Here is a 12,571-nt window from a genome sequence, read left to right as displayed (position 1 = left end):
GCCATCCTTCCCATCCAAGTATCCATAATTTCTCATCCCACACCACTATATACCTGCAAGTTCCCAGTCAGCAGTGTCCAATCCCATAGCCTGTGTCCTACAGGCAGCCCAGGATATCTATGAATATATAAATCTTAAGTATATATTTATAAATATATTTATGTACATATATGTATATATATATGTATATCCTAAACTTACTTAAAAAATGAGACTGATTTTTTTCATAATGCAACTGCATGGTTTTAGAGTATAAATTTTGTAGATACCCATGTCCGGTCATGATGTAAGGCAAAATAAACATGTATGTTTACATAACACATGAATGTATATTGGAAACCCCTCCAATGCATGGTCCAAGACAATTCTTCACCAATGCGTCACAGAGAAGCCAAAAAGTTAGCCACCCCTCCTCTCAATGGTACCAACTCCTACAAATGACAGAAAGCAATCTATCTCTACCATCATCGTGGAAAACAAACCAACCAACAAACAAAAAACTGAACTGAGTCTGTAGGACATAGGAGAGTTCAGTGAATGATTTAAAATGAATTAATTGTATTTTATGTGTCCCCAGACAACTGATCTGCTGAGAGCAAGTTCAGTATTTGAAAAAGAAAAACACAAACCTCCCAACTCTTCATCTATCCATGCCACTGTTGTGGGTCCATCCTGTATTGTCTTCTCTGGGACTGAAATTAGCACTGGCTAAGAACCTTGTCCTAGAATGACAACAGATAGTTAGGACTAGGATTCTGGTGACTGAGTGAAGACAGACCCTGGTGTTAGCATGCTATTGCGAGAGCTTCTCATGAACTCCTTTTTCTCAGACTAGGGAGCTCAGTAACCAGCCTGGTCCAGCAGAAACAGCAAGCTCCGAGTTCAAGTGAGAGGCCCTGTCTCAAAAACTAAAGAGGTGCTAAATGAAAACAGCCAATGTCTTCCTCTCACCTCCCAATGCGGGTGCACAGGCACACACACACACACACACACACACACACAGGCACACACTCACAAGCACACACATACACACATACACGACCACCAATCCAAGCTGTCCTCTCTCACCTCACACACGGTTTGGGGACCTCCTCCAAAAAGAGAAAACCTGGCAGACTCTCCTAGGAATAATGCACCTTAAAAGACAGGCAACTGAAGGGAACTGGGGACGCATTTCAGGCACTTCATCTACGTGGTTCATAAATGCTGGGGTCGATATCTGAATCGTACTAGGGCACAATTTTTGGGTAAGGCAATAAGCATGTTTTTAAATATGTAGGGCTTTTCTTTCTGTCTCAACTGAAGGAGGCAATGGGACAGCATTGTCCCCGCTGCTGGGGGAAAACTGAGGCTCAGAAATACAGGAACTTGCCCCAAGCTTTGTGTATTTTAAGAAAAGTAAGTCTCCTGGCCCAAAGCCTCAAAGAAAACAGAGCTTCTAATTCTTCCTCCGCCACTGACATGAGGTCTGACCCTAACTAATACTTCGGATCCCTGGTGAATTTTTCCATATGAAATGGGAAAACTGGGCCTGTTTGGCTGTAAAGATCCTGGTTGGATAGGTAGGAGACCCAGGCAGGCCTTGCCTTGCTTCCAAGAGTCCCTGAGGGCTCTGGTGGAGACCTCTGCCTTAGACAACGTACTAGGAAGGGCTGGGACCATAATGAACTTTCTGATGCTCCGACGCCCCCGCCACACCCTCCCTGAGGCTAGAATCTGCAACACTTCTGTCAGCGACCCGTTGGACTGAAGACTTTGCAGTGTTTCAAGAGTGCGAGCTGCATAAACGACGTACTAAATCCGCACCTCTAGCGTGTAGGATTATGGCAGGATACCGACGCGGGGTCCTGCTCCATTCCTGCACCAAATGCTGCAGCCACTACCCTAACCTCCCGAGGCTGAGCTCAGCGTTGCTGCACTCTTCGCCCGGGCTGGAGCGTTTAGTTCCCCATGCGCCTGCGCGCCCCGAGCTTGCGCGGTGGGAGGGGAAAGCAGCCAAAGTGGGCGGGACCTGCGTGCACGGGGCGGGGGCACAGCGGTAGTTGGCTCTGGAACCCATGTGGTCTGAGACTGCTTAAACCACCACCACCGAATCCCGAGGAGGATGCCACCGCCACTGCTCCTCACACAGGGCACCTGCCAGTGCTTCGGTCTGCGGATCACGTTGGTGGGAATGGAACGATTCGTGGCGCCCCCCACCCCCATCCAGCACTATTTTCGGGGCGTGGCTGGGATGGGTGGGCATCTCAGCTCCAGGCTGAACCCGTCTGTGATTTCATAAAGCTGCGTTAATGCGTTGCAGCCGGAGACGTTATGGTGCCTTTGGGCTCTGGCCAGAGGCCAGTGTGATGTCAGTGTGCCTAAAAGAGGCGACTGTGACGTCACAACGCCCTAATGCTTTGGAAGGTGGGACAAGCGTGTCTTGGAGACAGACCGATTCTAGAGAATTTTCAGTGTCACCGTTCTAGCATTCTTGAAACAGAGGTGACTCCAAGAATCCCCATAACCTTCTGATTAGTCCTTTCCTCACCCCTGTGAACAGTGAATCCAGCGGTTAGGAAAAAGATTTCTATAGTGCTGCAAACTCTAAAATGTTTAGAAACTGTAAGGGACCAGAACTTCTTCCCCTTAAGGAGTCCTCGGAAAGCTGTTCTAACTCCCAGGATGCTTCTGATCTCTCCCAAGTTAGGAACTCTACGCTGCACAAAGGGTCCTCCAAGGTTTCTACCCTCCAAACCGATCACCCAAGGCCTAGTAACTCCACTACCTCCCTTGAGGTAGCAAGTTGATCAGGAGCTCTCAGAAGGGTCCCAGCACCCAACGGGGGCCATGTTAGGCACAGGGGTGGGGGTAGTATAAAAGGCACACCAGGTATCAGAGGAGAAACCGTCCCCATTCACTATTGCTCCGGAATTGTAACCTGTTGAGTGTCCACCTGCCCTCTCTGGGGCTGCATAGTCTTGCCATTCCTTGGAGCAAATGCTACTAAAAACTGGGCTCTGGTTTCCCACCATGAGAGCAACATGTGGCATCCTCCGTAGTCTGGGTATTTTTGTCTAGACTGGAGCCCCGTTCCCTTACACCGTGTTAAAACTTCTGCCCCAGGGAGTTCATTCTTCTGAGGGTGCATGTTTGATATTGAAAGTCTCTCAGCCTCTGGACCCAGGGTGGGGCTTGGGATTCACCATGCCAGAAATGGAATGTGCCAAAAGGGAAAACATCCCAAGCAAACCTTCTGGAACATTCCACAGCATTAATGATGTCCCGGGGGCCTGGCTGACTGCAGAGGTTCTGAGTGTCCTGAAAGGAGTGAGGGGACAGACGCTGTGGTAGCCAGGGCCGGGGAGAACAGAATTCCAGAAAGAAGTGAAGATGGGTTTCTTACGTTTCCAGAAAGTGCTCAGAGCGCTCGCTCTCTCTCTCTCTCTCTCTCTCTCTCTCTCTCTCTCTCTCTCTCTCTCTCCCCCATCTCTGTCTCTGTCTCTCTCCATCCCTGTGTGTGTGTGTGTGTGTGTGTGTGTGTGCGCGCGCGCGCGCGCGCGCACGTGTGCACTCATTATCTAAGCAATACCATCCTCCTCACTGGGCCCATAGAAAGGAACCCACCGTCCCTGCGACTTGTCTTACTGTAAACTGTGATGTAGACCATCTCATGTCTTGACCGGGTTGACCCTGGGTTCCAACGCTTCAAATCAACAGCCTTTCCAAGAACCCAGAGGCCCCAAGACTCTTGAAGAAGGGCTCCATTCGCTTTGGGCCCTTGTTCATGAACACCCTGGTGGAAGACATTGGGCACTTGCGTGGAAGACATTGGGCACTTGCCAGTCAAGGGGAAATCCCACAGGCCCGTACCCTTGACCTGGCACACTGCTCACTGGCACGTTCGTCCTGAGACCAGTCAAGAAGTTTTTTGAGGGAGACACCTTATAGGCTGATGAATAACTGCTAGGCGCTGTGGCAATGTTTCTTATGGTTGTGGAAATGCACATGCAAGTACCCCAATGCTGGATCGCCCATCCAGGTCTATCCAGCAGGGGGCAGCATGGCCTCCAACTCCTTAGATGATGCTCATCCCAACTGTCCAGGCCGAGGCCCCAACTCTAAGTTGGGTTTCTGCGATGCAAAGGTCTGGGCTCCACTGGCCTTGGTAGAGCTCCCAGAAGAGGTTGGGGCAAGACTGGCCATGAAAGGCGAGAGCGTTTTAACTACTGCAGTCCGAAGTAGCTTTCTCGGTCCTGTCCGCAGGACCCTGCTTGAGGCTGGGGTTTTGGTCATGGATGCAGGGAAGCACAACTCAGTGGTCCCCACCCCTACATAATGCCAGGCATTGATGCCGGGAAAGCTAAACTTGATTTGGGAAAGGCCAAGGGCGCCACCGTCTGCGCGGTCCTGTGGTCTGGGTGCTGGAGGTGGGGGAGTCCGGCCCCGCCCCCCAAGCAGGAGAGCTCCAGCCGCCGGGTTTCTAACTGCGTGGGAAAAACTAAATGCCCAAGGGTAGATTCAGTTTGCGGAGGTGAACTGGTATTTCTCTTTCTAAGCCGGGAGTGAGGGGGTGAGGTTGGATCCCAGGGCATCCGCCCCCACTATCCTTCAGGAGGTTTCCAAATTGTGAAGAATCAAGAATCAAGTCATGGTTTTGGAGCTGCGATTCGGGTGGGGACAAGCTCCAGGTGGAGAATTGGGGGTAAGGTGTTCCCAAAGGAAACAGAGCAGGATGTCGACTGGGGGACTTGGGGAAGATGGATGATGGCACTTTGCAGACGCATGCTGAGGGCCAGGGCCAGGGGACGGACGGTGTGATGGCTTTGAGGCCCCGTGAAGGAAGATCTCACCCCAAAGCAAAAGCCAAGGGTTGGTAGTAAAGATGGGGAGAGGGGTGTCGGGGGCGGGGAAGATATTCTGTTCCCTCCTGGGCCCTGCATGACCACTGCACTCAGAGAGGCTGGGATTTCTCAAGGCTTAATAGAAGGGCAGCAGACTCTGTCCTGTGCAACACACAGCTTTTTGAATTTGAGGAGTTAGGAGACCGGAGCTCTGACACTCAAAAGTAAGGAAGTAAGTACAGAGGTCGAGCAACACCTCCGGAGCAGGGCTTCCTCCGCCATCCCATCCCTGTCACCCTAACAGGACAAAGTGAGAAAAGTTGACAGGTGGAAACTGAACGGAGAACTCTGTTCCTCTCTAAATAAAAGAGCTTTTCCCCCTCGCGGCCCGAGAGGAAAGTATTCATTCTGTCATGCCTGTAAAATAACCGTTTATTTAATAGTTAAAAAAAAAAAAAAACTCCAGTGATAAATGTCCGTTACCGATGGTCAGCATAAAGTGCCAGTCGCAATACAACGCCCGGCTCCTGGCCGGCTTGCTCGCCCGCTCGCGCGCGCGCTCGCCGCGATGGAGCAGGGGAGCCCAGGCCTGGCCCCGCTCGCCCGGGGCGCCTGGTCCTCAGCCCGGTTTCCGCGCCCGGAGCCTGAGGTCAGCGGCGCACCCTGAGCGCCCGGGACTTGCTCGCGCGCGGAGCCAGCGGCCCCTGGGGCCGGACGGCAGAAGCAGATACAAGGATTACACTTTTGCAGGCTCCCCGATGTGGGGATGGGGAAGGGAGGAGGGACTGGAAATTGCCAGGGCGCGCAGATCTTTTCTTTCCCCTCCTCTCCGCGATCAAGACTTTACAAGCTTATATGGTCAAAGGGGGAAAAAAAAATAAAGAAAACGTATAAAATAACAATAGAAAAAGTAATACTTCTGGGAGAGGCGCCACTGCGGCTCGGCGGAGTTTTCGTTCTTTTTTTTTCTTTTTTCTTTCTTTCTTTTTTTTTTTTTTTTTTTAAATGCAGTTTCCCTTCCGCCACGTGAGTTGAGTACCGCCTTTTGGCCAAGAGTTTAGCCGCGTCCTGGGGGAGCCGCCCAGGCTGTAGGAGTCATGGGCCCCCCGGGCAAACCTCTGGAGCGCCGCAAGCGCTGGGGACCCAGGGGACATTGTTGGTGTGGAAGCAAGATCCCGAAAGCCCCTCCCGCTGCCCGCAGAGTCGCCTTCAGCTTGGGTCCCTCTGGGAAAAAAAAAAAAAAAAAAAAAAAGGCAGCAGCACGTCCCAGGGTCCTGGTGCCCCGCAGGCTCTGTTTACTTAGCATTTGATCTTGGAGGTTTTGAGCTCCTTCACTTGTGAGTGTAGTGTCTTGTGGACAGCGAGAGTCCGCGACTGGCAGAATCCTTTTCCACACTCTTGACACTTGAAAGGCTTCTCTTTGGAGTGAATGTATCTAAGGATAGAGACAGATAACACAATGCAATGTTGTTTATGTATGGCTGTCCGAGGTCCCCCTCACGCTGCGGTTAAGGTGTTTGTGGGGACAGACAAAGGGGGCAACGTAGAGATCGGGCAACAGGCCGAGACTGTGGGTAAGAGTGAGGAGATGGAGAGGAGCTTTACTTTCGTAAACAGATTAGACAAATAGACCACCTGCCTTCCTGCGGGTGATAAGTAGGCACCTCCTCCTAAAGGCTGAATCAACACTGGGGGTCAGTCAACAGACCTGGGGTCAGACAGTTTCTAGATCTGCACTGCCGGAGAAGTAGTCGCTAGCCCAAGAGAGTCTTAAAAACTAGAAGTGTATAAAATTAAGTAAAACTAAAACGTCCTGAGTTCCTATTTCAAGAGCTCCTTCCCCAAGCTCGCCGGCTTTGCAGGAACTCCTAGTGGACAGTTTCCGGGGACTGAGAAGATAGTCAAGGAGATTCAACCTCATGAAGCCTGATCTTAGGTCCTATTCATCGCCGTATTCCTTTCACCCCCCGTTCTAAAACCTATCCTGGAGCGGGGGCGGGAGTGGACGATGAGCGAGGGTGCTCATTCATGATTTTAGAGAATTCCCAGAGGTATGGGAATGCTTACAGCCACTAGGGACTCTTAGGAACCTTCAAGAGGGGAGAGGGGGTGGGGACTGGGAGGGGGGGGGGGAGAATCAGGCCAGAGCAGCTAAAACAGATTCCCCTGGGGCCACCCGCGATGCTATAGCGCCGCACCTGTGGTCCCGTAGGTGGTCTTGCCTCCGGAAGGCTTTGTGGCAGATGTCACAGGTATAAGGCCTCTCATCGGTGTGCGTCCGCTCATGGATGAGTAGGTTATAGGACTTGGTGAAGTGGCGGCCACAGAACTTGCAGACGAATTCCTTCTTAGTCTTGGAAGGCAGGCGTCCCCTCGTGGGCTTCTTTTCCGGGGAGAGCTTGGTCACATCCAGGAGGGCGCCCAGCCCACCAGCGGGAGAGCCAGGGCCCTCCCCTCGGCCAAGCTTGGAGGGATCTTCTTGTGTGGCAGCCAAGGCCAGGTTAGCGAAATCAAAGCGCGGCTTGGTCTTCAGAGCCGCACCGCTGCCTCCCGCGGTGATCTCTGGCTTAGGGTGGATGACGTGAGGAAACCAGGGGAAAGCGGGCAGCTGGAAGCGTGCGTCCATCAGGCTGGACACCGCACCTGGCACTTTAGAGAAAGAGGAGCGTGGCAAGTGCATGGCTGGGTAGCCCAGCGTCCATTGGTGTAGATGCACGGCGTGCAGGGCACTGAAACCATACAGGTTGGGCAGGTGGTCCGAAGGGACTGTGGGCAGGCCATTCACTGCCTGAAGGAAAGAGTAATTGGTGAGCTGCAGGGACGGGTGGATGGGCACCGGTGCTGGCAAGGTTTTGCTGCCCATTTCTGTAGCTGGTAGCTGCAATTATTTCAATGATTGATCTGCAAAGACAGGAAGAAGGGTGGAGAGAAAGCCAAAGAGATGTTCAGAGTGGTCACCTTCCTCCAGAATTCCAGTCCAGTTATACTCTCTCCTGCCCTTAGGGCAGGCAGGAGGTTAGAAGACTCCGCCCATGATCCCCACTGCCCTCTCAAAACAGATGAGAACATAAGATATAGAAGGACTGTCCAGCCAGAATCCTCCATGATGGTCAAACTCCCTCCAAATGGTGTCTGACAGAGACACATATTGTTGACGGAGCAATCAATGGGAAACCAAGTCCTTAAACACAGATACAACCAACTTAAAAAACACCTGCTCTCAACTGTGAATGATGCAACTGTGAACAGGAACATGGGCATGACATACAGACAGAATGACACAGTCCTGTAACAACAACAGAATCCGATCGGGTAAGCACACTTACACACTCAGACTCACGTGTGCTGAAGCACAGTCAGCAAGAAGGTCCAGAGACAAAATGGAAACAGCCAGGGCTTTATGGGACAACCCTGCACAAAATGCAGAAGCCTTCGGATATGCGCACCATCCAGCTATTGCCATGTTAAGGTTGAGGGGGGTAACTGCTTTGGGTTCCAGAAGCCAAAAGAATCATGTCAACCTCTTTAAAACTCTCATTAGGACCTAAATTTGCTTTGTCCCTTACAAGTAGTGAACCCTGCGAACTCTGTCCTCTTGGCAAGTGCTTGCAGACTGACTCCCTAAGCTTTGGTGGTGACCCTCATTTCCAGAAAGGTACTGACACCCATGTTCAGTCCATTTGCTCTGCCAAGCAACTGCAATTGAGGGAGCTCATGTGCCCTCCCCTAGGGGAGCTGGGTTTCTCTGGGTGTTCAGGCTTCTTATGTATTATGAGAACCTCGGGCAAGGAGGTAGCAGCACTAATGCCTTTACATGTTGTGCTCTGTTTACTCCCCAAATGCAAGATCAGGGCTCTGGAGTAAGGTTGGTGTCATACCAAAGTGACCAGGGGCTCCAGAGCTGGCATCTTCTGGCTACTCTGGTCAAGCTCCTTAGTATGCATGGGCAAGTGTGTGTGGGCTGTAAGGGGGGGGGCTCTGCAAAGATGTCTTTCATCTCTTGCCCTCCCAGATATTTCTAATTTGGGTCTATATAGTGGAAGGGGGGGAAATAGGAAAGCCAAAAATACTAGGGACCCATAGGAAGCCTCTGAGCTTGGGGTCCAATGGCAAGGCTCAAGTCCTTGTCAGAGCAGGGTGTTTGTAAAGTCCTTCCCCTTTCCCAAGGCCAGTCTCTGGCTACTGATTTCTTCCTTGACCCTGTGCCTTTCTTTCCCTTTCACCCATCTCTCCTCTGGGACATATCAGCTTCTTCTTGGCCTCTGTCTTCACAGCTCAGACTTGTCCCCTTCTGCAGGTCTAAACACCTTCACCCCTAAAGGCAAGGCAGAGAGGATGGAGTCAATTTCCTTTCTTAGCCTGGGGCTCTAAAAATGCCTGGCTGGCCCAGAGAGGCACAGAACTTTTTTTTTTGGGGGGGGGGGGCAGGGAGGCCGGAGGACACTTTACCCAGGACACTTTAGCAGCTAGCAGGAAGGTGACTGGTGGTACTGCTAGATCCAAAGAAAGATATATCTCTGGGGGTGATGGGTGACCAAAACGCAAGAGCAAGAGCGGCCCACTGAAATTTGCCTGCCATTAATTTGGCCTGCCAGATAAGGAAAGCACAAATCTGCTGTCACCCAACCTAAGGTTAGTAGCTAGAAGGATAGCCATTCCACCGCCCTTCTCTTCTACTCAGCTCACAAAACCTGTGCCAGCCAAATGAGGGCCATCTCGAAGTTCTGAGACAGGAGAAAGCAAAGTACCCTGGGACTGAAGAGGAAGCTGAGGACCCCTTTGGACTGGGGAGGGAGGCAGCTGCCAACTTCAAAGGTCTACAGGACTTAGGCTAGCTAAATGCTCTTTGATTTGCCACCGGCTTCCAGGCGCTGGAAATTAGATCCCGATATTAGGCTCTATTGGAGCCAGCCTGGGCAAAAGGGGAAGCCACACTGGCTTGTCTCCTGCTAGGCCTATAGGAAGTCAAGGAGCCATGGTGGCCGAAGGGCTCTGATGTGAACTGCTCGGGTTTGATAGAACTTTTTGCCTGACTTTTCCTTTGAGGAGAAAAAAAAAAAGCCTGGAGGGGCCTTGGGGTCTTGGAGGAGTGGTACTTGCAGTCTATCTGCCTAATCTGATTTCCTCCAACACTCCGTTTATTTTTCTCAGTGGACCCAGCAGTTTACTTTCTGTAGCTTTCTGAGGCTTGGGATTCCAGGGGTCAGGCCACCCCGACTCCTTCCCGCGGACAAATTTCGTTCGAAACGTAGCTCTTAATATCCGTACTACAAACGGACCGACTGCAAGATCTGGTTTTAAGCGATCAGTTAAGGGGAAAACAGAGTTGCAGATATGCCTCTGCGGCCTGAAAAAGATGAGCAGACACCGGGCCTCTCCAGCTCTACCGCTCCCCACCCCCCTCACTCCCTCCGGACCCCGACCTGAGCTTTTCCTCTCTTAACCCCACTGTGACCACCTATTCTGAGGCCCAACATCCTCTCCACGTGGAGCTCAGGCCTGGAGATTTGGGAAGCACTAGCCAGTGTCCCCGACTCGCTGCAGTGAACTCAATTGGAGCCTCAGAGCAGGGGTCCCTGCGCAGCACGGTCATTCAGGTCCCTCTTACAGTGGAACGCCAATCCCGGGTCTGCTGCCAGCCCTGTGCAGGGCATTAATGAAGTGTGCAGCCTATTAAAGTGGTTTATTCGGGGCTAATTGAGCGTGAGCGAGTTAACTGCTTGCATTAATGAGGGCAGAGCGAACCCCACGAGCTTGTGCCTGGAGAAGCCCAGCGGCAGCCCCTCCCCGCCCCCCCCCCCCCAAATCGTCCTTGACACGGAATCCCCAGTTGAATGATGACAGGCTTTGGGGTCCAGGTTCAGAGGACTGACCAGCACCGGATACTTTGGCTGCTTTTTTCCAACCAACGAGATCGAAGGAACCCACTTTCGTTCGCCATTCTGCTAGACTAGGATGCCCGCTGTGTCCCCAGGAGTAGGCTTCCCAATCTTAATGAAACCGCAATTACTTTCGAGAGAGCCTGGGATAGACCATCTACCCACCAGTTGTCTGTCGCTGGTTCCCCCATCCCTATCAGCCAACCCACTTCTTCCCTGGGAGGCTGTGAAACTAGAAGAATAGCTCTGCACGTGGTTCTCTTCAAAGAGCCAACTCGCAGGTCCCATCCTAGATGGAATTCATCGGAGTTTTGCGACAAAGAAACCCTTGCAGCTAAACTCTGTTCCGGAGCCCACCCGGCTTGTGGTGGGGCTGCTGAGAAAGGACTGCGCGGGCAAATTTTTATTCTTATCAGGGCTGCTGATGGAACGTAGGATTCGTTCAGCAAACAGCTGCCCTCAATTTCTCTCTTTTCGGGTTCCCATCTTTCCCACTTAAACCTGGGTTAGGCGACTACCAAAAAAAAAAAAATCTCCACCCTAGAGACATCAGCAGCTCCATAATAGTTCCGCTTCTCGGGTGTTTGGGTCTCAAGTTAGAAAGCAGTGTTCGTATGTGCCCCCAGCATGTTTTCCTACACCAGAGATAATCGAAGGTTAAGAGCTGCAGGCCTAAGGACAGACAGAAACCCTCCAATAGAGATCATCCCAACCACAGAGCCCAAGTGCGAGACAAGCTTCAGAGAGGCAGCAGCCTTGTGGTCCTGGGGGTTGAGGGCTTCCTGTCTGGAGAACAACTCCGAAAAAGACGAACTCGCATTAAAGTGCAACAGGATTGGGGCAATGCACCTGTCCCGGGTGCTGTAGGCTTGGATTACGACCATCCACACTCTCCCCGCTTTTACTCAGCTCAGGCAGGCCAGTCTGAATTAAAAGTGCACCCTGCAAAAGTTTGTGCTCTCTGGAGTTGCTCTGGTTTCTTAAAGGGTGCTCGCAGACTGCCTTGCAAAAATCTGTGGGCACCTTACCGGCATTCTGCCTAGCCAATAAACGTCTGGTTTCAATGGTCCAGACCCCTCTGTCCCCATCTTTCCACCGAGGTCAGAGGCCAACAAGGACACAGAGTCAGAAGTCCTTGAACGAGCATCCCCATCAATCCTGTGCTGGAACTGCTCTCACTTTCACAAAGATCCTGCAGCCTCCGTTTGGCAAGAAGAACTTCCTTTGGGGACACTGAAAAGAGGAGGCACTAGCTACACGGAGGAACCAGGAGTCTTGCCCGCATTCGCCTCACGGAGTCCAGGCGCCCCTAGGGCTGCAGTTACCTTGTTCCGCCGAGGTCCCCCGGTCAGAGCGCGTCTCTGAGGCTGGCGGTGCTGGACTCGAGGAACCAGAGACACGGGAACCCACTGGCACCCCTGGCGAGCTGGAGTCCTGACGCGTCTCTAGCCGCAAGGACTCCAAGCGCCCGACAGGCAGGAGCGCTCCGCAGCCCCGGAGTCCTGCCTGCCGGGGTCGGGTGAGCTTCGCTCCTGGCTCCCTTTCTGGGTCTGAACCCGAGCCGGTGAGAACTTGCTGGGGGAGAAGCCGAGCTACGTCTCACTCATCCCTTAGCACCGAGCCGCCTACTTATTTTAATCCACCACCCCCAACCCCCCCGCCCCTTGCCTCGCGATTCCTCCCCTCCCTCCCCTGCCCCCCAACTCTGCCTGCGCCTGCGCACTGAGAAACAAAGTTCTGCTGACCCGGGCAGCGGACTCTGGCAGCTGGGCTGGCTTGGCCTCTGCTTCTCCCGACCGGTGTCCACTCCCCGACAGTCCCACTCGACACTTTCTGTACTTTTTTTTTTTTTTTTTTTTTTTTGGAAAG

At 52.4% G+C, this 12,571-nt stretch overlaps 1 protein-coding gene across 1 annotated transcript; it reads right to left on the bottom strand.

The window, feature by feature from the left end:
* Nucleotides 1-6,061: 6,061 nt before the first annotated feature.
* Nucleotides 6,062-12,296, bottom strand: Osr1 (odd-skipped related transcription factor 1). Its single transcript, XM_059248381.1, has 3 exons — nucleotides 12,028-12,296; nucleotides 7,022-7,724; nucleotides 6,062-6,258 (listed from the first exon to the last, which is right to left on the bottom strand). Exons 2-3 carry the CDS (start codon nucleotides 7,684-7,686, stop codon nucleotides 6,123-6,125), a joined length of 801 nt encoding a protein of 266 aa, XP_059104364.1. The 5' UTR covers nucleotides 7,687-7,724; nucleotides 12,028-12,296; the 3' UTR covers nucleotides 6,062-6,122.
* Between the last annotated feature and the right edge of the window lie 275 nt (nucleotides 12,297-12,571).

This window comes from Peromyscus eremicus, chromosome 22 (assembly GCF_949786415.1).
Source record: "Peromyscus eremicus chromosome 22, PerEre_H2_v1, whole genome shotgun sequence".
In the NCBI taxonomy this organism is placed as follows: Eukaryota; Metazoa; Chordata; class Mammalia; order Rodentia; family Cricetidae; genus Peromyscus; species Peromyscus eremicus.
This window is presented reverse-complemented; position numbering and strand designations above follow the sequence as displayed.